Source organism: Echeneis naucrates, chromosome 5 (genome assembly GCF_900963305.1).
Source record: "Echeneis naucrates chromosome 5, fEcheNa1.1, whole genome shotgun sequence".
Taxonomy (NCBI): Eukaryota; Metazoa; Chordata; class Actinopteri; order Carangiformes; family Echeneidae; genus Echeneis; species Echeneis naucrates.
The window spans coordinates 12,244,357-12,270,042 of NC_042515.1; the positions used below are offsets into that span (position 1 = coordinate 12,244,357).

General features: G+C 42.6%; 1 protein-coding gene across 1 annotated transcript; it reads left to right on the top strand.

The window, feature by feature from the left end:
* erc2 (ELKS/RAB6-interacting/CAST family member 2) lies at positions 1–25,665 on the top strand. Its single transcript, XM_029502259.1, is given in 15 exon segments — positions 1–672; positions 7,573–8,007; positions 8,346–8,420; positions 11,048–11,203; positions 12,122–12,289; positions 12,803–12,970; positions 13,868–14,005; positions 14,356–14,496; positions 15,403–15,543; positions 18,095–18,297; positions 21,810–22,205; positions 22,962–23,109; positions 23,830–24,450; positions 25,352–25,419; positions 25,534–25,665. Coding segments are annotated over 14 exon segments (3,489 nt in total). The 3' UTR covers positions 25,379–25,419; positions 25,534–25,665.
* Positions 25,666–25,686: the final 21 nt, after the last annotated feature.

Sequence of the window (25,686 nt, forward strand, 5' to 3'; positions counted from 1 at the left end):
ATGTACGGTAGTGCCAGAGCTGTAGGCCATATAGAGAGCAGCCCCGCACGGTCCCCGCGCCTGCCAAGGTCCCCCAGACTGGGCCATCGGAGGGCCAACAGCGGGGGCGGGGGTGGTGCGGGGGGCAAGACGCTCTCCATGGAGAACATCCAGTCCCTCAACGCTGCCTATGCTACTTCAGGGCCCATGTACCTGAGTGATCACGAGGGCGTGGGCTCCACTGCCACCTACCCTAAAGGCACTATGACCCTGGGTCGCGCCACCAGCCGGGCCATGTACGGGGGCCGCGTCACAGCCATGGGCAGCAGCCCCAACATTGCTTCAGTGGGGCTGCCCCATGCTGACCTTCTGTCTTACAGTGACCTGGGCTCCCTCTCCATGCTGCACCCTCACCACCACCAGGGGGTGCCCTCTGCCCTGCTGAGGCAGGCGGTGCGGGGCAGTGGGGGGGAGCTGCTGGAGATGCAGGCCCAGCTCAGGGATATGCAGAGGGAGAATGAGATGCTGCGCAGAGAGCTTGACCTGAAGGACAGTAAGTTGGGATCTTCCACCAACAGCATCAAGAGCTTCTGGAGTCCTGAGCTGAAGAAAGAGAGAATAATGAGGAAAGAAGAGGCTGCACGCACGTCAGTCCTTAAAGAGCAGATGAGAGTCACTCATGAAGAGAACCAGGTGAGAACAGTCCTCTGAGGTAATCCTCCCATCACTGCACTACATTTCAGTTGCTGCCAGTACGTGGTCTTTACCTTTTTTTCAAGTATTCTCTCTCTTGATCTGTTTCTCTGCTTTTGCCATTATTTTCTCTGCAATGGACCACTGCCATCCCCAGTCCAAGAAATCAGAGAATCACTACAGTCCGCCATTTTCTCAGTACACCTGGAAACCTTTCTGGAAAGAGTTGTTTGTGGACATAAATATTTAAAATACTTGCCTTGCTGAGTACTCCAGTACAGAATCAATGCCAGAGAGACCCCTTGAGCCACAGGAAACATGAAACCCTTTAATCTTGTTTACTATAATATAGTTTTTGAAATCAGTCTTCCTTGTACAGAATAGTTGTGTACTCCACAGTTTTAACCCAGAAAAACCTACATTGGTTCTTAAGTACTGATTGGAAGCCACTGATGATCTTTCTCACGCATGAATTGTATCTTATGTGTAAAGCTTGGCCACGAATACTTGGTTTTACTTTGTCATTTGATTGTTGCAGTCAAATTGGCCACAGTGTGATTCATGTTGCTGCCACATTGCAAGTTGTAGTCTTGGCCCAGTTAAATCAGTTACTGATGAGTAGGCACAAGGCTGAGAGACAGCTGTCAACGATACTTCAATACTTAAGCGCTCAATGTTTGTTTCCTGCAGTCTTTCCTTTACTCAGTGTGACTTTGATTGTCTAGCCCTGTTTATCTGACCTCCACTGCTTTCAGATATGGTTTACTCAGCTTTTTTCTTTCTTTCTTTCTTTTTTTTTTGCCCTGGCAAAGTGTAGATTCATACTGTGGTATACTCTTTCTTAAAATTCTGCTAAATTTCCCAACACGCTTTTTTCTAACAGCAATCTGAAAATGTCATACCAACTAGCTGGAGTCATTTACAATATGAAAAAATGTTCTCTGGGTCCACTCAAAGACTTTCATGTTTATCCTCAGTTGCAGGATTACGATATCTTCATCAAATTAAGAAACTAATTTAACCATCATCCTCATCAACATCAAATACTTAGCTGACTCGTAGTGCAGACAATATGCGTATAAAACCATTCCTTTACTTTTATAATTCTGCTGCAGGCAAAAGTGCAGGACACACAGAGAGAAAATGCAGAATAGGTCAGCATATTCCTTGACTGGCTTGATGAAGCTCTTCAGTGGCTTTTTTCTTTTTTTCCTTCATTTTTGAGACAGGCTGTGGCATGATGCAGCAAATTACTCAATGCCTCGAGCAGCAGAAAGCCTGAATTTTACCAGCTGGTTGTGGTCTTAGTGTCTGTCCGTCTGTCTAGCTGAGTGATGTTGTCAGACGCAGGCTAGCCAGTAGGGCACTCATTAGTCAAAGCAGCACACAGTGCCACTCCACCCCCTCAAGGTCAGCACTACACCATTGGTGGGACCCTTAAATGAGACCAGGGTTAGGTCTAATGTGGACGTTTGCTTGGATGTATGTATATGGATTTTTCCCTCTCAGAAGTATAGGGTTTCCTTTGAATATAAAAATGCTGCTGTTTAGCAGCTTGTCCCTGAGGCAGCGCCACACTGGGAAGGATGTTGAACTCTCTGCCTTACAATTGTGTGGTTTTACCTGCTGGCGATCCCCAGAGGGGAGCCAGAGGTACTTTAGTTCCTTTTACATCTTGTTGTGGGAAAGAATGTGCCTGTTTAAACTAAACCAGCACTGTCACTGACGGGACCCGAGCCATTCATCATTTCACTTTTCCTATGTGCGTTGTGATTAAATACTCGGTATGAACTGTCGCGTACAATATATTTTTAGCTTGACTTCATCCACAGTGGGAGCTGAATGTGTCCAACAGAATATGAAAGCTGTGGGCTTTTATTCCTTTGTGCTCGATACAAAGAGAAGACTCTCTTTTATCCTTTTTAGCGTTGCCCAGCAGCATTCACTCTGACTCTGTGCTGAATGATATTTTTATCACTTTTGCTGGGGTTCATTAATGAAGTGTGTCAGCTAATTAAAGGCAGATGTGCCTTGTTACTATAATTGATCTTTTCTGTCTTGATTTCTGGGGCTGTGAGGCAGCCTTACGTAACTGTACACTTACGGTGGAATGGTTTTGGTCACACCCATCGGGCTGGTTGAAAGGCTGACTGAGGAGCAAATTGTCTCATTAATAATGGAGTCATTTCGGGCCAGTCATTAACTTTGTCTTGTAGCACCCTTTACAATTTTATCAGGTGCCTCAGGCCTCTATTATCTTGAGCAAATGCCATGCATTATTTATTTTGGGAAAAATAAAAATTTAGGAATATTATACAGCACCCTCCCTCCCCCAATAGACACATCATAGGAGATGAATACAGTGTTTGTTTAGCAAAGCATGCACAACTATGAGTGAAATACCAACCTTCAGAGCTTTAGTCAAGGTAGCCAATAGTCAAGACTAGAGCTAATGGTTATCCCAGGACTGTTTTGTGTGGTGCATTAATAATGTACTCTGCAATCAAATCAGGCCGTTACAAAGCAGAGCCATTTGACTTGAGTTCTTACATTTTTTGTCATGCTAAAGAGGGACAAGAGCTGCTTAAGGCAAGAGTGTGAGCTAGAGCGTACGCTATCTGACTGAGTCATGACCGCTGCTGTTCAGACACCCAGTCAGCCTTCATCAACTCAATCCCCAAAATGGAGGCTGAGCTTCCGGTCTCACACTGCCTTGGCTGCACCTCAGACACGCCATGTTTTTTTTTTTTTTTGTCACTCATTACTGTAAACTGGTGATTGTTACATGTCACTGCACCCGTTGGGACTGTTTTGTGTCACAAAAGTGCTCTTAATTGGGCATATATTATTTAAGCATCTTATGAAGACGCATTCATGCTTATTATGCATTTTTATATGATGCATCTGTGGTGCCTACTGTGTGGGTGGCTGGAGTTGCGCGCATTATTAGTGGTTCATTCCTTTTGTAGTCCTGCCAGCTGCTAATGTGTGTGCAGAGGTTTATTCACCACCACCAGGCTGCATCCTGTGTGGGAGAGTTCTTGAAACAATCATTTGTTTGCAAGTGGGCTTCATGCTGTATATAGGCGTTAAGCTCTGGCCAGTCAGAGGCAGCAGCCATTTATACCCAAATGAGCAAATGTATTGATGCTTGTCATTATATGGTGAGCTTGTGTAGACTGGAAGTTTCCTTTGAACAGTCCAAGAGCCCCTTAATCATTTGTTTTAATCTCATGGTATATTTCAAGGTAGCGAATAGAATAGACATAATATCATCTTAGCACTGCTGTTTTCAACCAGAGATGGCATATAAAGATTAACACCTTAATATTAACTCATTGGTGCAAACATATAAGCATCTGATGTTTAAGGAGTGGCATCTTTTTGAGACTTAATCCTGTGTTAGACGTAGCCTGGGTGTTGAGCTGAATGTCACCACTTTACAGTATCAAAATCATGAGAGAGTAGCTCCAGTAGTTTCCATGTCTCATTACAAAACACATTTTTAATCTTACTATTAGAAGGATAGCGGGCATGTCACCAATTTGTTTGTCCATGCTGAAATATCCTGAGAGGTAATGGATGCATTTTCACAAATTTTAGACCATTTGTTCCTAACCAGAAAAATGAAAACTAAAAATCCTGGGATTCTCCTGAAATCTATTGTTATTTATGAGGGAGGCATATTTAATTTGTGAAATATCTCTATCTAAGAGGGTGAACATGATAAACATGATTTCTTAAACTCAAGTAAAGGCTCAAAGAGCTGCTATCTGCCTGCAGATTCCTAATCTTGAAAAATCAGACCTGCACCATGTTACTGGATTCGTAATTAACCTGCATGGAAGCTGACTGAGCTGTTGGCATGTCAGAAGGGTTTCGTGTTTCTGGACTAAAGCCTTTTTGACAGCCAGTTACTCCTGGCTGCCCCAGGTCAGTTAGCGGAGGAAGCATTGTAGCCCCACATCTCCGCTTGACTTGTGAAACCCCTGGAATCTAATTTTCAGGATATCGAGCAGAAGAGAAGCTTTTTTTGAGGGGTGGTTGACCACAGCTCCAGCACCTGCTGAGTCATTACAGACTCTCAGGAATTGGTGCAGTTTGGCTGTGGATGGTGGAGGAATCAGCAGAGTGTCTGCAGTTTAGTTCCAAGATAGCAGCTATTGATTTGGAGGGGGGGGGGTCAGGAAGTGCAAAAGCACACCCATATTTTCAGAGAGATACTATCAACATTCATAACCCGTGGAGGAAACTGGTCTCTCATTTTGAACAGTTATGTCACAAATATTAAATAATGGGTCAGAGTAGTATTATAATGGAGTTAGCATTATACTATCCCAAACATTAGAGAAATCATTGTTCTGCTGTCATAACATGTTCTTAGTTTTAAGCTTTGGACAGTCACCAGATCTCCTCTGTCTATATTCATAAAGATGTGAGTAAATATTAGTTTTGGCACGCAGATGAATGTAAATTAGACCCATGCAGTGTGAATTTAAGCTGTACTGAAGAGTTTAGAGTGATGGACCAAATGCCACTGACTCACATAAGGGGGTGTAACAAAAACTGTTGAAAGTGGCAGCAGGTTCTGCAGTCAGCTGAAAATGTATCAGGTCCCTGTACGAGCACAAACACTGCCCTCTCATGGCTGAAAGAGCACACGATTCACATGACAGCCTCACATCTTGTGCACTGTGAAACTGGGACTGGGCCTGGTTAAGGGAAAACAGAATACATTTCTTGCTTTGGCATTCGCCCTTAAATTATGTTTCACAACTGAAAAACACGCTTTTCTGTCTCTCTGCCTTAATTACACCAACAGATCAGAGCTGCAATTGATGACTTCATTATGCTGCCAGTTACTTTACATTAACTGTTTGAACAATAAATCTCTGAAAATTAAAAAAATTATATATTTCTTTTTCAAGCCAAATACATCAGTTCCGCAGTCTGAACCCCAAAGATATTCAGTTCAGTCACAAAAGATGGAGAAAAGCAGAACATATTCACATTTTAGAAGCTGGTACCAGATTATTTGACGAAAAGTTATATTTCAGTTGGGGTTGTTGTTTCTTTTTCTTTTTTTAAGAAGTAGTTAGTTAACCAACTAATCTTTACACCTCCACAATAAATTGCACAACATTCTACTCATTTTATTTTCACTTTTTATGCAGTCGTTATTGTTTTAACACTATGGGGATCAATTGGAGCCCTCATCTCTTTCCAGAAAGGTCATTTTGATTAAGTCATATTTTGTCTGTTGCTATATTGACTTTATTCCCAGCAGACTTGTTGACTTTCTGTAGCAGAGAAAGCTCTGGGGAAACTGGTTCAGTTTGGTTAAGTGTCTCTGTGAGCCAGCATGCAATATACCAAGACCCTGGGACAAACTCATCCGAATGGTAAGATGGTCATTACTGTAATGACTGATTCAACCTGAGCATTTCCTGCTATGAAAAGCCAAAGTGTTTGCTGTGAAAAGGGCCCATTGTGATGAAAAGATGTACTGATTGATGGCTGAAGATTGACAAACGCACAGGTGGGCAGACACTGATGAGTGGCTCTCATTTGAAACTCTGGCTGGTTTGTGTTGATCATCCGTCTCTGTTGCATCATGCTCTGACGCTCTGTTTTTCACCATACGTTTGTTTTTTCTGTTCATTCTGCCCATGCTCTGCAGCTGCTGGATGCCAGGAGAACCAAGGTTTGTCCCTATGTTTGCACCACATTTTTGTGTGCACAACATAGAGTCACCTTCAGTGTGGCGTGTATTTTCAGACACCTGGCAATCCCTTTGCACCATACCGTACAACCTCCTCTCCCGTGAATCCTCTAACCTCCAGGGCCTGAATGACTTGCAGGAGTTCAGTTTACCTCCTTGTCCTGTGAACCCTCATATGTTTCCCCATAAAAACTGTGAAACTGTTAGAGATTTAAATTGATGAATCATGCTAATCTAAATGTGTCTGGTGCTGTATCTCCCTATAATACCACAAACCCTGCCATCTCTAACTGCCTGTAAAGTTGATTTCAGTGTAAGAAACAGTTTTTGCTCTACTATATCCAGACTGGGCCGTTTTCTGGACTTGGATTGATCTCTCTCTCTCTGAAGATTTCTGCTGGAAGAAAATTTCAACTGGCAAATTGAGCCTGTGTCAGCCTTTTACAGAAACTGGCCCTTTGGCCCTAAGCTGTATTCCCCTGAACCCAGATCCCTGCACACATACAAACATAAAGAATATTAGTGTGTTCTGGCCACATAGTAATTCAAAGACTTGTACAGCTTTAGTCAGCAATATGCTGACTAAAGCTGTTTCCTCTTAACACTGTGTCAATACTAAAAGTCAAACTTAATACTGGGGATATTTTATATTATTTCCAATTCCAAAAATATTACCATTTATTATCAATGTTTGATTGTTTTTATCCAGGCCTCTTAGATTGAATGCCAGAGAGCAAAGACCTTTGTTGGGGTGTAGGAAAGTATCAAGGTGGACCTTGGTTAACACTTTTGCAGCCCTTTCATGCTCATATGTTTAAAAAGAGAGCAACCTTTCACAGCACAGTAAAAAATTATGATTGGCAGCTGTGATTCCTAAATTCCAATGGATTCATATTCAGCTTTAACTTCTTTTTCTCACGTCTAATCCGAATAAACCATGGTGTCATTCAACAATGCCACTTGTTAACTGTTTATGTGCTCCACAAGATATTCCAAGGTGAGTAATATTCCCCATGTCTGACCCACTGTAGCATTTTTCCACAGAGATGTTCAACAGCATTCAGAAGTGTGTGGTCATCCTTATGTATGATTTTTACAAAGGCAGGCTTTTGTTTGTTCTTAAAACCAATCATTATTAAGTCTCTGTGTGTGTGTGTGTTTCTGTGTGTGTTAATCAGCATCTTCAGATGACTATCCAGGCTCTACAGGATGAGCTGCGGACACAGCGAGACCTGAACCACCTGCTGCAGCAGGAGAGCGGTAACCGCTCCGGTTCTGAGCACTTCACCACTATTGAGCTGACAGAGGAGAACTTCCGTCGGCTGCAGGCTGAGCATGACAGGCAGGCCAAGGAGCTCTTCCTGCTAAGAAAGACGCTAGAGGAGATGGAGCTGAGGATTGAGACCCAGAAACAGACACTGGGTGCTCGAGATGAGTCCATCAAAAAGCTGCTGGAGATGCTGCAGAGTAAAGGGCTGCCGCCGGGGCCAGGCAGGGCGTCTGAGGAGGAGGAGCAGGAGAGAGCCAGGCGCATTGCTGAGGCAGAGGCCCAGCTGGGACACCTGGAGGTCATTCTGGACCAAAAGGAGAAGGAGAACATCCATCTGCGAGAGGTATCCTATGACCAAGGTTATGCTGATCTAAATATATGTGCTCCTCTGAAAGAGCTGAAGCTGACTGTTTTATATTTTGTTATCACTGGAGGGCAGTACAGTGTCACCAAATCCATAAACTCTGGTCTGCTGCTTAAATTGTAAGATATTGATTATAAACTGAAAACTGAAGAACTCCAAATTCAATGTGTTATGCGACACAGACAGACTTCTATGATGTGTGGTTTTGTTCAGTTTTTTTTTCTTTAGTCTTGCTGATTAAGTGACCCTGTTTTCAGTAAAGCCCACAGTTTGTTCTGCTGTAAAGGTATCACATAACACTGTGTCTTTTCTACAAGGAACTGCACAGAAGAAATCAGCTGCACCAGGATCCAAGTAAAACCAAGGCCCTGCAGACCATCATAGAAATGAAAGTAAGAACCTAACTCACAGTAAAAAGCCTGACCATAACCAAATACCACTCTCAAGAATGATTAGTTAAGAGTGATAATTTTAGAGCTTTTCTTGAACTAATCAATCGGTAGTTTGTTATCCAGCTGCTTTACTATTATATTGTAGATGTGTGTATGCGTGTGTGAAGAAAAGTTATATTCTCTTCAACTACAAACAAAACTAATCACGGATAGATTATGCAAAACCAGACGTTTACATGTCACAAAAAAGTGATGTCACCCTTTGGTTCGTGAACTTTGAAACCTCAATTTGTAATTTTGATGTCGCCATTTGGATGGTTGGATTGGATGAGGAGATGGGTAGATGTGGGGCCAGCTCACTGGGTTACCAGGCCCAAATTTATACCCTGCTTTACTGTCTATTTTTGAAAGACATTTTTTTTGGCAACCAAAAGCATCGCCCCCTGATGGCCATCTGATAGATTGCTGGTTTGAGACACTGGCTTCATTTTTTACGGTCCCTTGTATTTACAGTCCATGGTTTAAACTGAGGCCTGCACCGCTGCGTGTGTGGCCGACTTTATTGTTGTCATTGTGACCCTCGGCAGCTGAGTCAATAGTCAACACACTGCTTCATCTCTCTATCTCTCTTTCTCACACACAGACATGCAGAAACAATGTGTATCAGCTCACAAAGCAACTGTGTAAACATAAACAAGAATCAATATAACTGTTCAATGTTTGCAGAGCTGTTGCACACTGAAAAGGCGCGACCACCATTCAGGTCAAACCACGACACATCGCTTCCATGACAAGGGACAAACTTAATCATAATAGTTTAATATCTGTATGCACTGTATGCAAAACCTCTTTTCAAATTTCTATGTAAGCTGATCATGCAGGTCTTAAAATGGCCCCTTGGAAAAACAGGTACGGGAACAATATGTATTACATGTTTTTATGGAACTTTAAAGCTGCAGGGGAAATTTAAGGTATTTGAGTATTAGGACATTCATATTCAATTCTGAAGTATTTCAGCAGGTGGACTTGGACTATAAATTCAGTCCATCATCAGATGGGATTGTATTTAGTTTTTATCAAGCACATTTCAATATACACACATTTATATATGATTATGTCATGAAGCTGTAAAAATGAATGCTAATATTTGTAATGTGCTTTCAGTCCGTTCCAAGGATAACGATGTCTGTTCGTACCAGCACTTGTTGTCGGCAGCTGGCTCTGGCAGAGCAATCAGAGAAATCCGGGCCATCCAGCTACTGAGCCCACAGTAGACACCCCCAGCCTCACTGCAGAGGCCTGACATCACTTCCTCAAAATAAATCATGACATCATTTCTGAGCTGACATGGCCCCTCTCACTGGGCTGGATCAGCATTGCGCGGGGTCCAGCCTCTATGTGTCGATTTGCATACAGAGCGAGGGAAGACCCGCCTCCTCCTCCCCCTGTGCTGTGCAGGAAGACCCTGCATCTCTCCCCTCTCCTCTCTCCTTCTGCCGTGTTGATGCTGATGGAAGCACGAATTATTCTCCCTCCCTCTCGCCTCTACATCGCACCCACCCTCTCCTCCTCACTCACCAGAGACAGTGCACAGTATATAGCCTGCCTGCTGCTACCATGGAAACAGGTGTGGTTGTTTATGACAGTGAGAGGCTAGTATGCAGAGAGATAGAGATAAAGAGAGACACACAGAGGCAGGGAAAGATAGAAGTGAGATAAAGAGCAAGATTTTTTACTGACCAGGTCGATGTACCAGTGAGTGCATGTGGATGGAATAAAATCTGCCTCCTTTGAAGGTATGGTATCTTGTGTCTACTACAGCAATATTATTTCACCAATGTTCGTCTCATAACATGGAGACTGAGGTGAGATGCAGCGGTGGGGCGAAGTGCATGTACATCTACAGAGCTCATGCATTGATGTTAGCCTCTCAGTTCCTTCTCCGATAGTCCTTCATTCCTCGTCATGATACATTACCCATGTTCCTCTGCAGTGGGCTGTGACTGACCCTGCCAACAGCCATAAGTTCATAAGTTCAAAGCCACGAGGAGGAAAGAAGAGATACAAAAAGAGAGAGGGAGACAGGAAGGAGCAAGGTTGCTCTGTGCTTTGCTGGAGAGGGAGATGGACCATGCCTAATCTTAAAGACGTGGTATTATTTATTTAAAAAGCCGTGAAGCTAAAGCTGCACTCACAGTTGCAGTCCAGAGACTGGATTCTGCATTGATCTGCAAGCAACTGCTGCAAAAGCTACAGCGTGTTACTTTTCCTCCTTTCCTTCCTCTTGTTTCTCTCTGGTCCTGGCTGATCTCTCCGTGCTGGATGTGTGCTCAGTATTCCCCAATGGTGATTAATCGTCTGAGTTGCTGTGAGGAGCTGGCGAAAAAGCTTTTGATTTCACCAACAGATGCTGCAGTTGCTCTCAGATACACCAACAAGCTTCTTCAAGTCTCTCTTTATCTCACTATAACGCTCTCTTACACTCTGTCTTTTAGTCTGTTTATACACCTTTTTGTTGCTACCTTGTGTTTTTCCTGGACTGCAGTTAGGATTGGTTCGCAGTATACAACCCATGGACATGCCAGTCAAGATTTTGAAGTGTTTCTTCCCTGCGTGTTTGTGTGCAGGACACCAAAATCGCCTCTCTGGAGCGCAACATCCGAGATCTGGAGGATGAGATCCAAATGCTGAAGGCCAACGGCTTGCTGAACACAGAGGACAGAGAGGAGGAGATCAAACAGATGGAGGTCTACAAAAACCACTCAAAGTTTATGAAGACCAAGGTAGGCACCATCTGTGTTTTGCATGCTCTTGCAGATGGACAGATCCAATTAAACTATGCCTAAAAAACACAGGTCGGGGTAAGGAAAGATTGTGAAGAGAGGAGAATACTAGATGAAGCTGATGTGCCACTTAAATTAGCTGCTTTTGCGTTTAATGTCATCAGCAAAGTGTCCTGCTGGCAACAATCTGAGAGAAGCCTGTGCTTTTTTTTTTTTTTTTTTTTTTTTTTTTTAAAGAGGAGTTTGGTGTTTAGAATACTTAAACTGGCAAAATCAGCAAGAACGCACTGTGGCATAATAAAATACATAACTTTGCCTCCATAATTATGTCTGAGAGCTTATTATTTTATTATTCTGCTGCCAATAGACAGTTGTAAAGGGAATTATGTTCAAAGAGGGAAGGGTTAGCCTGCTTGAAAAGTCAAAATGATAGATTAGATTCATTAAACCAACTTCACCTGCTTCAGATCTCAGACCTGTCAGCATTTTTATCAACCCACGGTCCATGACAGCAGAACAACCTGGCTTTAGCTGCAACGCTATCTGGGCTTCAGCGTACGTAGCCACCAGAAAGCTTTGATTGTGGGTGTCTGTCGCTCCCTGGAGCTCATATGTCTCTCCTGAGCTTTGACTCTGTGTTTACATACCGCCCCTCCCATCAGCCAACCAGGCGAAGACCAGCCACAGTTTTGTTATTCTATTTTTAGATCCCTCTTCATCAATCATAAATGGAGATGATGTATAATATATGATGAATGCAGGGGAGTCAGTCCCAAATGCATTTTTAATGAGAAAGATGCATGTTGATGCGTTGTCTTCTCCCGCTCGATCTCTGTCATATGCATGAGCCACTGTGGTAAAACAATACTTTGCTAATACAATATATTAGACGTGCCATTCGTTTCATGCCCTGCGCAGATTGACCAACTGAAGCAGGAGTTGTCCAAGAAGGAGTCGGAGCTATTGGCTCTACAGACAAAACTAGAGACCCTCAACAACCAGAACTCAGACTGCAAACAGCATATTGAGGTGCTCAAAGAGTCTCTCACTGCCAAAGAGCAACGTGCTGCCATCCTGCAGACAGAGGTAATCAAAACCATCAAACATCTTTGTGCACGTATACTACATCAGCCTAACTATTTTTACCAACATTTTCATCCTCCCAGCAAAACTGAGCAAATAATACGCTTCCCCTTTGCCTGGGGCTCATTACTGCAAATCATATCAGCACTTTATTTACTTTTGGGAGTTCAAACTAACTGAAGTGTAACTCACAGCACCACCAAACGTGGCGTGTACTGTCACAGCTGAAAACATCAAAAAGCTGCACCAACCAAAAATAATTGTAGCAGTATTAGTTACTGTAATGTACTCGCTGAAGATCAGCGCACTAACAAATCCTGGCTCAGCAACTGGCTGTTTTCAGCTCCATGGAAATTAAGTGAAGATGAAAAGTACCTCTAGTGAAAGCCATCTTCCCTTCAGATCTTTTAAAATCAGCTAATTTTGGAATATATTTTTGTTGTACATAATGGCTCCTTTTTATAAAAGTTTCCCTGCATGAACTTCCTCTAAGGTGTTTTGTCTTTCACGCTTCAGGTGGATGCTCTACGTCTGCGTCTGGAGGAGAAAGAGTCCTTCCTGAACAAGAAAACCAAACAGCTACAGGACCTGACAGAAGAAAAGGGCACGCTCGCTGGAGAAATCAGGGACATGAAGGACATGCTAGAGGTCAAAGAAAGGAAGATCAATGTCCTGCAGAAGAAGGTGACAATCAAAGATGAAAAAAAAAAAAAAAACAGTGGTCTTCATTGTAATATTATTTCTTGGTTAAACTAAACTATGAGTATAACGTGGAGGTCTATATGCATCAGTATACTCCAGCTGTAGTCCTACAATTGAAATATAACTTGAAAGGAACAAGTTACTCTGCAGATTCTTGTCATGGACTAAACCACTCAATGTGAAACTGCAGAGCAGAGTGGTTACACTCTCCATTAAGAGTGAGAGTCTTGGTTGCTTTCAGGGGGAAAGTGTCCACAGAAAGTCAAGCAAGAAGATATTTCTGCCTCTGTGTGTGTGTGTGTGTGTGTGTGTGTGTGTGTGTGTGTGTGTGTGTGTGTGTGTGTGTGTGTGTGTGTGTGTGTGTGTGCGCGCCTGTGCTATAAATACTGTTACTCCCTCTCTCACCCCAACTTTGCTCACCCATTCCCTTTGCTTTCCATTCCTCTTTTGTTTTATCATGTTCCCCCCTTCATGTATGCACTTTCATCACCCTTTTTGTGACCCCTTTGAATTCTAAATGCCTGCTCATGTTCTTATTTGGTTTTGTTCATTTCAATGAAATAATACTCTATTTTTTTTTAATCGTCTCAAAATAGTTTGGCGAGTAGCAAGTAGCAGAAAATGTTCTTAAGTCTGACAGATTTTAATGTGTTTCTTCCCGAAACAAAAACTGTTTGTTTAAACCCCCACATAGTTCAACTTGATGATGTGACATTGTCATTAGATGGTGTTAATCTAATCTCCACCCAGTTTAATAACTTCAATAACTGCACTGGTTTTGGGATCATGTTACTTACTTCTGTTTCTCTGATTTTTTTTTTTTTTTCTTCCCTCCCCTGTGGCACCACCATCATGCTGATCTGCTCCTCCCTGGATCAGATTGAAAACCTGCAGGAGCAGCTGCGTGACAAAGACAAGCAGCTAGGAAACCTGAAGGACAGGGTCAAGTCCCTGCAGACTGACTCCAGTAATACAGACACTGCCTTGGCCACCCTGGAGGAGGCACTGTCAGAAAAGGTGCAGCAAACTGAGGAGCCTTCTCGGTTACAGTTGGTATTTGACCAGCTGCTGCAAGACTAAATCATTTTCCCTCACATGGGATCAGTTCCTTGCAGGTTTTTGTTACTCTGGATGAAGCCTAATATGTTGTTTACAGCAGATGCAAGTAAATCTCTCTGATTGGCTGTTCCTGTTCTAAAAACATGATAATCTTAAGAGCAGGCTGATAGATCAGTCTTATTTGATGCTTTCAATAATTAACATTTTAAATAAAATTCAAAGCAATTTGACAAATATGGGATGTGGTTATGTATTTTTCAAGTTCAAAACTGTGTGTGTGTGTGTGTGTGCGCGCACGTGTGTTTTAGGAGCGAATTATAGAGCGTTTAAAGGACCAAAGGGAGAGAGAAGATCGAGAACGTCTGGAAGAAGTGGAATCTTATAAGAAGGAAAACAAGGATCTGAAGGAGAAGGTCAACAACCTGCAGATAGAACTGACAGAGAAAGAGGTGAGTGGGTTGAAACACTTTTTATTTAAAGAGTGAGGATACACTTTATAATATTAATTACAGAGACCTAAGAAGCATTTGGAAATCTTCAGTTTTAAGAGGCCAGATCGTTGAGCAGAACCGGGCTCATGTTTGGTTGATTTTGATTGTGAGACATGAAGAAAATGAGGGAGGGGTAGAAAGACAAATAGCCTGGGTTCTCTCAGTCAGCGTGATGCAGTGTGGGTCAGAAACTGAAATCTTGTCCACAGGACAACATGTTACCAGCTAGCAGGTGCAAAGCCTGAAGTTCTGAAAAGCAAAGCAAAGAGATTGTTATTTAAGATGGATTTAATGTCATTAAATCATGATCTCATCTGATATGGAGAAGAGGCCAATAAAGTTTGAAGTAATTAAGATGTTTCATACTGGAATGAGCCAGGTGAAAAGACAAAAATATGATATTCAACTTGTGATGAAACATTTTTCACGAACAGGTTCAAATTTGTTAAGAAAGCGATCAGAGACTACACAGACAGGTAGCTTTCATTCAATGGGATTGAATCAAGTTAAGAGTAACTGAGTAACCCTAACTACATTGAGTTGGTTACTGTTGGCCACTGTTAGATCCAGCCAACCCCCAGTGAGTAGAAGAAAATAAGTAATGACTGATCAATGCATTTGGAAAAATGAATATTAGTGAAGTAGAAATTAGAGCAATTGTTGATCTCATGGGAATTCATGGAGTGCGTCACAGGAAGAAGGTGCGTCACAGCGCCTCTTTGTACAGTCTGGGTGGCCCTTTTTCCTTTCAGTAAGCCTCTATATGATGTGATAGCTGTCACTTCTGGCACTGGGCTCTGTAACAGTCACACCATGCTGACCTGGTTTGAACTTAGGCTGTCTGTGCCGTTTTTCCATCTGCAGTCTAGTCTCATCGATCTGAAGGAACATGCTTCATCCCTCGCATCTTCTGGGCTCAAGAAGGATTCAAAACTCAAATCACTGGAGATCGCAATTGAGCAGAAAAAAGAGGAATGTAGTAAGTTGGAGACGCAGTTACAGAAGGTAGGTTTGTGTATTACAGTTCTGAAATACTTGAACAAACATCAGAGTATGCTTTGATCTGGAGTCTCAGTGTCTGTTTTGCAGTAGGTATTTTTACGGTTACTATTTTTACCATAAATAGGCTACAGGATAACATAAAATTATCAGCCGAAGAAATTTCCGTGTGATCTATCTTGTAAAAACAAAAATATCTACCACACAGGGTCTTTTTCACAGATTGAATCTTTTTGTTGCACACATTTACAGTGCTTTTACTGTTGTAGTGACAAGAGCATAGATATATTCCATAATCTGCTGGTGTCTAGGTACCAATAGAATGGAATAGCTCCACCAATTGATTAATGGAGTGATTATTTATTTCATTCTAATGATGATTGGATAATGATTGGTTTCAATTAGTTTTGTGAAATTTTCAAGCTTAGAAATGACCATGACCATGTATTGTGAAATTTTCATAAAGCAGCAGCAAGCAGAAAATTTTTTACTCAATAAAACAAATCGATATTTAACAGACAGTTCACAGAAATACAAAAGTGAACGCTGTGAAGCAAATTCCTGTTCGTTTTGTTCTCATCTGGGCCTCCCAAGTATGAAACATATTTTGTAAGGACAACAGGCCATACTGCTTTGATATAGAGGGAGCAGGCAGTAATTAAATACCAAACCTCCCACGCCATGATCCGCAGAATACTGCCTTCTCTGATCCTCAGCATTCATTGCATTTGCGCTGCCCCAACCTGTAACAACATGTGCTCTTACTAATGTTAATTATGTATTGAACATGTACTTGTGTGATCCTGCTGTTCTCTCCTCTGGCTCATATTGAGTCCTAACACTTACTTTCCTGGCCTCCCATCCCTCCTTCCACTCTTTCCCTCAACCCTTACAATATAGCAAGCTGAGCAGCTATTCAGTCACATGAACAATCCTGTAAGTCCCCTTTTTAAGCTCTCTGAGGCACATATTGAAAGCATGAGGACACTGATTCCGCCACTCAAATGTGCTAGATGGTGATCCCAGCACAGGGTCTGCTTTTGCCCACTGCCCCGCCCAGATGCATGCATCATCGCACTGTACTGATACAATGAGCTTTATAGTGCACTCAGAGTCCTGTGCGACGTTCCCATTCTGCAGCTGTTTGTGTTTGTGACAAATGGTGAAAATGGTGCTACTTATTCAGTATTTATTTTTCAGTCTATGGAATTTCAAATATGCAGCAGTACATGAATTTATTTGCAACTTTGGCTATGAAGTTGGTTTACCTGTGCAAACGATGACATCAGGAAATCCCAGGGCTTGACTTTGTAATAGGAAATGTGGCTCAAAATTATACTTGTGAAAGGACGTGGCTGGGAGGTTACTTACATTTCTCCTGTTTTGACATGTGAAACACTGAATGAGAAATATAATTGTCTGTGTGAAATGTGTGTCAAATTATGCATTATTTGATGCCATTTCTGGGTTGTTGGGTTTTTTTGTTGCTACATATCCAGTATTAGCACTAACAGCACCTTCCAACAGCTTCAGCCATCATTAGTGGTAGTAGAAAATTATGCAGTGAGTGGAAAAACAAAGAGAATTAGTTTCAGCTAGGTTATAGCTTATAGCTTAGTTACAATTAATACAATTAATCACAAAAACAGAATACAATCAGGTAAAAAAAAAAAAAAAAAAAAGCCACCCAGAGAGTGGAGTTCCCACAACCCTCTGGTGACAGATTTATTTTCGCTAATGTAAGTATTTCTGATATATTTAAATCCTAACTATTCTTAACATTTTCAACTGATAATTGCAAAGACTGTGCAGCTTCATTGGGTGTGCATGACCTGGTGGACCGTGTTGCATGTTGTCACTGTCAGTGTTGCCACGCTTCTCTCTCGTCTCCTCAGTGTGGTGTTGCGGTTAGCTGAGGTATCAGTCGTGGTTGGAGAGTAGTGCAGTGTTTTGGTGGATGGCTCTGTATACCTCTTGCACCTCTGCGACCTGTGTGTCTCTGCATATTGTGTCAAGGTTGATGTGTACCACAGCAATAGGGATTCATTAACTGTTGACATATTGAACAAACAGCATTGCCCTGTTATGTAGTTGGTCACAGATAACTAATGAGACAGACTTATTATTTAGCATCACACTCTTTCCCTATGTGTTACAATTGTGCCTGATAAAATACAACGTTTTATATGCAGACTCAGTCCTGTACTTTGCATACTCACCAAGTCTGGAAAGTGACTGGGACTCTGAAAGGGCTGTTAAATGGAGCTAAATAATAGCCCTGTTAAAGCTAATGAGCCGGAGCAAGTAATGATGCCTTCGTCCACAACATTTTACTCTGCTTTTTCCATTCAGATGGGCAGAGAGAGGGAGAGCAAGGAGGGCAGTTCATATAACAGACTTAGTGTGTTGTGTGTGTCTCTCTCTTCCACGGGCATTAAAACGATCTGTGCAGTGCTGCATGGTTGTGTTGGCATCATAATGTCAAGTGAGTGTATCTTTGTGTGTGTGTGTGTGTGTGTGTGTGTGTGTGTGTGTGTGTGTGTGTGTGTGGCTCCAGAAAGCCCACGAGGTGGACCAGCAGTCCGGTCCCAGAGGGAACCCAGATTATGTGGACAGAGTGAAGCTGCTGGAGAAAGAGGTTGGCTACTACAAGGACGAGGCCAGCAAGGCTCAGGCGGAGGTGGAGAGACTCCTCGACATCCTGAGAGAGGTGGAGACTGAAAAGAACGACAAGGACAAGAAGATTGCTGAGTTGGAAAGGTAACTAACTCTGACTGTCCTAAGTTAGTATTTAGCTTGCCCTGATGTAATTAGTCCGTTTTCCTCTTTGTCCCATTGAATGTGTCAGTAATACAGAGACATAGAAATATTATAATAACATCTTTATATCATAGGCATCTTACAGTGAGCACATTCAAATGGAATAGGGACAACAGAGAGATGTCAGAAAATGTTAAGGCTTCACCACAATTAGAAAAATTTCTACCCTATTTCTACCCATCTACCCTACAGATAGTTTTATGGCTAGTTCTATGGTGTTTGTTTGTAAAGAAAATTTTGAAAGTGAATAGAGAAAATATTCAGGTGAACAAAACCTGCCCCAAACATGTCCGACTGGTTGTTTCTGTGAGGTTATGAGCAATATATTTACTTTCTTCCTCTGAATTTCATCCCTCCAAGTTCAAAAAGACATCATAACGTGGGCTGTTTATGTGTGCTCTATATTTACTACAAACTTCTGTGTGCTTCTGTATCTCTCCATGTGTCATCTCTGTGTTTTCAAATGTGTGACATCATAGGGCTGTCAACACGCTGTCCTATACTGTTTATGGAAGTGAGCACAAAGTGTCCTTTAGTCGTCCTTTTAGTGGAAGAAACTTCCTTCAATGGACCACATAAATAAAGTTGGTGGCCACAGCAGCTATTGGCCTCACTCCGCCAAGTCTTCACACTGGAAGCAGCCTTTTGTCTTTGATGTGTTTGTGCATTTGTCATTTTCTGGTGGGGACCATCATCTTTGTCATTCACCTGGAGAGAATTTCAGACATGATGAGATCGGTCGGACTACATGAGAAGCACATGAGCACAGTCACCCCCTCCACTGTTTCTTATGGTCCCAGTCCCAGTTGCTAATAGCAGTTATATTCTTTCTTCCCAGTCAGAGGACCACTTCAGTGTCATGCTAATTTTTCGGTGTTCGATTAATTGAGTGTTCTTGTTCTTTTTTGCCATCTTCACCCCACTTTTTTCTGTCCTTTGCATCTCTCCGTTTTCTGTTTTGTTCCCATCTGCCCCTTCTTTATCCTGCCATTGATCACTTCCAATCTTGGTCTTAAATTTCCTTTTATTTCTTTTTCTTCACATCTGATTCTGTTTCTTTCTCCTTTTTTTTCTTTTAAATTCTCCATCTTCCTTGCAACCTTTCTCTGTTGTGCCCCCCCCGACACCAGCCCCCCTTCCTCTGCCCCTCGCCCCACCCCTCGTCCCGGTGGCAGAGCCCCCCCTGACCCGCTCCCTTCTGTTTCCGCTGCTCCCCAGCAGATAGGGGGCATGGTGTGGGATTTCCTGGGAAAGTGAGTGCTCTGCCCTGGCACTTCAGCTCGGCTGCGACTGCTGCAACTGCATCTGGTTTCACCCGTGTGCCTGAGTCCTGTCTGAAGGATTCACAGATCTTTGTATCAGAGTGACGAGCTTTGTTTTTAGTCTGTCACTATACCGAGACACATGATACAAAGATCCCTGGATTCATATTTTGCTTGTATTTCTTTAGCATGTGTTTGCTTAGAGCCTATCTTAATGCTGATATGCCATGTAAGGTTTTCGATTAGCGTGTCTGTTTAATTGCTTGTTTGTGTGTGATTGTGCGTGTGTGTGAGAGAGAGACAGAGAGAGAGAAAAAGACAGTTTGTCTTGCATGTGTATTTATTTAATTTATTTATTTATTGCATGTGGCAGTAAGGGAAAATAGCCATTTATCTCTGCCCTAATGAGACAATAAGGATTTAAGTCCACCTAAATTTTGCTCTAGGACAAATCGGGTAACAAATGAAAGCAGCATAATGGATGAGGTTAATTATACGATTGTGACTCATACTGTGTTTCAATATTATACAATTACATCTCAGTATTTAAAATACAAATCTCATAATTAAGGTTTATACTTGGCCTAATGAATTGCAAAACATTAGGTCATTTCTATGAACATGGTGTGACTTTACACATGATGCATGCTAAAGTCACACCATAACTGGGATCACACCAAGGAATCAAATTTCACAATTTATACAGTAAAACAACATATTTCTAACTGTAAGCTGTACATTTCCATGGAAATCTTTAATATTAAGTAATACTGTAGACACATGACTTTATACAGTATTATTAGACATCTGAGGAGGATGTACAACTTGGTGTGATTTTTCACAGCTGCTCTTTTTTTTTTTTTTTCTTTTGTATGCGTTTGTTTCTTATGCTATACGTGCTTTATATCCTTTTGTCCTTTGTTAAAATATCTTGCACACTAATGCACACGCAGACACACACATATACACCCGTTTATATCTTTTTGTGGTGTTTGGTGTGGCTGTTTGTTGTAGCTTACTGTATGTAAGAGGTTTCTGTACAGAAAGCTGACGCCTCGTCCTGCCACAAGCACGCCTCCCCTGCTTCCCAGCCACCCATTTGAATCCTGCTCATCTTTAACTGTCAGTCGCCCCCACCCCCTCAAATCATCCCAACAACATTCTCTCATCTCAAGTGGTCTCTCCCGGTACCCACCTTCCCGCTCTCCTTGGCCAACCTGCCCCCCCCTGCCCCCCATCCCGCCCCGCCTAGCTTGCTTTACCAGACACTAGAGGAAATGATCAGCCTAGTTGCCTGCATGATTAGAGCTGCTGTGCTCCAAGTCTACAAGCACTCAGTGAGTAAGGTGCTGTAGTAGGAAGGATCTGGACTGAACCTTTGTTCGTGAAGTGTGCCAATTCAGTCGATCTCTTCTGTCTGAACAACCCTGCATCCATAAGTGACTCTCTGCAGCTCACTAATTCTTGCCTACTTGGTCAAAAAACTGTCGGCTTTCCCTCCTTTTGCTCTGCACTTTAACCTGTGCTCCTCACCTCTCCTTCTGCCCGGCTGATTTTTTTTGCCTGTCTGACTGCATGTCTGCCACTCCCAGGCTTGGCAGCAGATGCACACGGGTCCATGTTTTCAGAAAAGGTGCATCCTGCATTAGCTGCGTCAGGCTGCAGAGCACAGGCGCCTTTGTAGTCAGTAATCACACTGTGATCTCCTCTGGTTCCTCTGTACTGTTTTGTTGTGGTTGTTTCTTTATGTTCTGGTTCTAATGTCTCTTTTTATACTTTTTCCTGTGTGTGCTCTTGTTTCCTGCTTTCAATGTCTACTTGTTCCATCGCCCCTTTCTCTTCTACCTTTTCCTTTCCCTATCTGCAGTCTAGCTCCAAGGTAAGCAATTCCCCCACCCCCCTCATACTCCCATCTCTACCTACCCCATTCTAACTCTGGTGCTTAAACCTGTGAGTCATCTCAAGGTCCTCTTTCCATGAAGCTAACAATTCATTTGTGGGGCTCATGTCTTGTTGCTGCTGTGGTGATCTCATGACTGGTAGTATTTTGAAATAAGTCAAATATTCAAAATGCACCTAACATGAATATTTACCGCACTTGTTTGTGTTTCATAATTGTTCTTGTGGTATACAGAATGGGCTCCAAAGATTATTTGAAGAAAATGCTCCTAAAGATTTTTGGTCTAACAGACAGGGAGGCAAAGACCAGGCTAAGAAGGGTCCAAACATCAAACTGGGACCACAAGGGGACAAGAAAGGCTTAGGACAGGACTCTCGCAAGGAGACCTCCATGGATAGTGGCCACCACCTGAAGGTGCAGATTTTACTTATTAAAAAGATGTAACATTTCTGACAGGGTTTGATACTGGGTAATTTAATGCGGGTGTCTTTTCTGTGTTCCCACATACTGTTTGCTGATTATAAGCTGGAGGAGCTGATGAACACACTGGAACGGACAAGGCAGGAACTGGACGCCACCAAACAACGTCTCTCTTCCACGCAACAGTCTCTACAGGAGAGGGACACCCACCTCACCAACATGAGACAAGAGCGCAGGAAACAGCTGGAGGAGATCCTGGAGATGAAGTTAGTGTCACGGTGACAATTAACATTAGCCCTGCCAAGACAGACAGCTTTTACATCCCCAAGTTTGCTGAGTTTTTGTCCATTGTGATTCTGTTCAGGTTTATTTAGGGTTAGGGGACATTTTTAAAGACTTAAAGGAAACAAAACCTCCACTTGTCATTTTGGGATGGGATTTATTGAAGTTGTTGGCTTTATTTCTGCACTTTGCACAAAGATATTGGCCGCAAATTTAGAAGTACTCCACCGCTTCAGACATAACAACACACGCAAGGACTAACGCCACGATGTATAATGTAGAATGAGCGGATCGTTATGGAGAAATAATCCAGGTAGGATGTGGATTATACATCATGGCCATATTCTTACCTGGAACACGCACAGAGGTGTGCGTGTTTAATGTCAGTAGTTTCTAGAATAAAACAAAAATGTAAATTTTACTCAAACATACCGTTAAATAGCAAAATCAGAGAAACTGGTAATTTTGCAGTGTTCTCTTAATTTTTTCCAGAGCTGTATTTTATAGACAGTGCAATCAATCTCAGACCCTCAGCCCCCCATGAAAGAACAACGCTTTGTGGCAGCGATCATCATCTGTCCATTTTAAAATAGCTTCTGAAACTGAATTTAATGCGAATTCATGCAGGTTAGTTCAGTGATTAAAGGAGCTTAAAAATGCCTTGACATTATTTAGTTGATGTTCTCGCTCTTTTGGTAGAATATGTGCTGATTTTGTTTGTTTGTTTGTTTTTTCATCAGACAACAGGCTCTGCTGGCAGCCATCAGTGAGAAAGATGCTAATATTGCACTGCTGGAACTGTCTGCCTCTAATAAAAAGAAGACCCAGGAAGAGGTGCTAGCCCTTAAGAGGGAGCGAGACAAACTGATGCACCAGCTCAAACAACACGTCAGTACTGCTGCATGATTGCCAAGACAACATTAATCAGTATGAAAAATATACTGCAGGCAGAAATACATTTTTTCCGTTTCATCCACAGCGTGTGTACATACATGAGTTTTTGCTACCTCTCCCAAATGAAGCATTTCATAATTTTACAACATGAGTCAGAGTGGATCTGTTTTCTGGGGGAAATGAAGTTATGCCCAGTGACTGTCTAAATGATAAATCACATGACAGAAGTCACTCCTATAGCGGCTTTTCTGTTGAACGTGCAAATGAATGAAATTAACTTCGGAGTTAGGAACACAAGGAGCAACATATAATTTTACACACACCCTGAAGACAACTAAGGCCAGAGGCAACCTTGTTTTTTCCTTGAAGCTAGCTGTTTCCTTGCTTCTACTCTTTATGCTAAGGTAATATGTTACTGACTTAAAGTACATAATTAGCGAACGAGCATCAGCGTTGTAAAGATTTTCCCATCAAACACAACATGAAAGTGCAAATTCACTTTTCTGTCCACATTATCTTTGAAAGAAAGCCACAATTATCTTAAACATAACAATAGAGATTAATTAAACATCAGTATATTTAAAAAAATGAACATTACAGAAACATTACTGCACTGATTTGTATTATATGGCAGTGTTTTCAGCATTTATTTTGTTGATGCTGATAATATGCTTAATGTTCTGTTCGTGCGCCAACCCATTTCTCTTCCTACAGACGCAAAGCAGAATGAAGCTGATAGCAGACAACTATGAAGATGAGCAATATCATCCACATGGTCCTCACCACCCCCAGCCTCAGCCACCACACGCTCAGCCCCAACCCCAGCCCCAGTACCCCCACCCTCCCCATGCCCAGCAGACTCCTTATCCACACACCGCACATCCGCAACACCCTCAGCATCCTCAGCATCCTCTGCATTCTCAGCATCCTCAGCACCCCCAGCATCCGCAGGTCCCCCCACAGCACCCACACTCCCAGCAGCCACAACCACAGTACCCTCACCCACAGCACCCACAGCAGCACCCTCAGCATCCCCAACCACTCCCCCAGCACCAACAGCACCCGCGTCCCCCTCAACCCCAACACGCTCACCAACAACTCCCCCAGCATATGCCACAGCACCCACACGGACATCCCCCTCCACAGCACCCTCACCCCCAACATGCTCATGGTCCTCCCCAGCAAGGACCACACCCTCAGCATCCACATCCCCAGCACCCTCAGCACCCGCAGCACCCACACCATGCCCAACATCCTCGACACCCGTCGCCCCATCACCGTGGAGGGCCAGCCCGAGGGCCACCACACGCTGGTCACCGCCCCTCCCCAGACCAGGTCAAGTCTCCTTCTAATTTTACCCTTTTTCATTTTTAGTAGCTTGAACACTATTGATAAGCACAGATAGCAACTGCAGTGTTGTCAGATCAGCCGTACAATGAATGAGCTGATGGAGAGGTATCCAAAGTTATCCCTGCTGCTCAATCTGTGTTCCACTATCATACAGCGCCATGTAGCTTTCATGTGTAATCGGATTGTAATTGTTTTGGTGGGGGCCCACACTGAGGGGGCAGTGGTCTCAAACTATTGAAATCTATGAAAAGGACAACCAATTGATAATTTCTTTAGTTTGGGTGTTTTTCAAAATAAATGAGAAAAGGTAGCTAATGAAAATGTTATCCTATGTGGCAAAATGTTGAGGAATATGTTCAGTAAATGGATATAAACAACTAAGCTGGATTTTGAACCTGCTTAGACCCTGCAGCGTTTCATTTGACTTTCTCTTTTCTCTTAAGCCATTATGCTTAATTTTCTTAAGGTGCACCTGTGAGCCTCATTTGTTGACACTGCCCTGTTTACTTTATTCCTGTGGTCACCAAAGCACATTACAATGATCACTGTGCAATCAAAATGGCCAACAATGCATACCAGATAAAAGCTCCAGTCTCTCAAGAGGTTACTCCAGGTTGCCATGCCACACATTTTGGAAACTGTAAAAATGGAGACTCCCAATCTGATGCAATGATAGAAATTCACCGCCTTCCAAGTATAGCCAGCTCTCTAGTTCCTTAGCACTACTTTTATTTTGCATGTCAATATTTTTTTCTAATATTAACCATGCTTCCTTTTTTTGAAATGTCTGCCTGTTGTGCCAGTGATGTCTCTGACTCCTACTTCGGTTTACTTTATTCTCTTCATGCATATCGCTCGTGTTGGCCTGCAACGCCACCAACAACAGGACGACGAGGAGGGCATTTGGGCGTAATTCTTGCTGTGACAACCAAAGCTCTAATGTTGTTTTGAGGGGTGAGATATATTTGTGGCATGAACTTTTCCACTCTCTGTCTGCAGTGTTCGCTGTGTTTTCCAACAAAGGAAGTAGCTGCATGATATGACATGATCTTTTTCTCTCACATTCAGATGATTCAGTCACTACTGGAGGAGCACAGCCATGTCATGATGTTGAAACTCTACCCGAATCAAACATTTCTTATGTCCACTTAACACTTAGCAATGGGAATTTTGTTCATTTTCTGTGGAAATGGAGGGTGTGCTCAGGTGTGCAGGTCATGC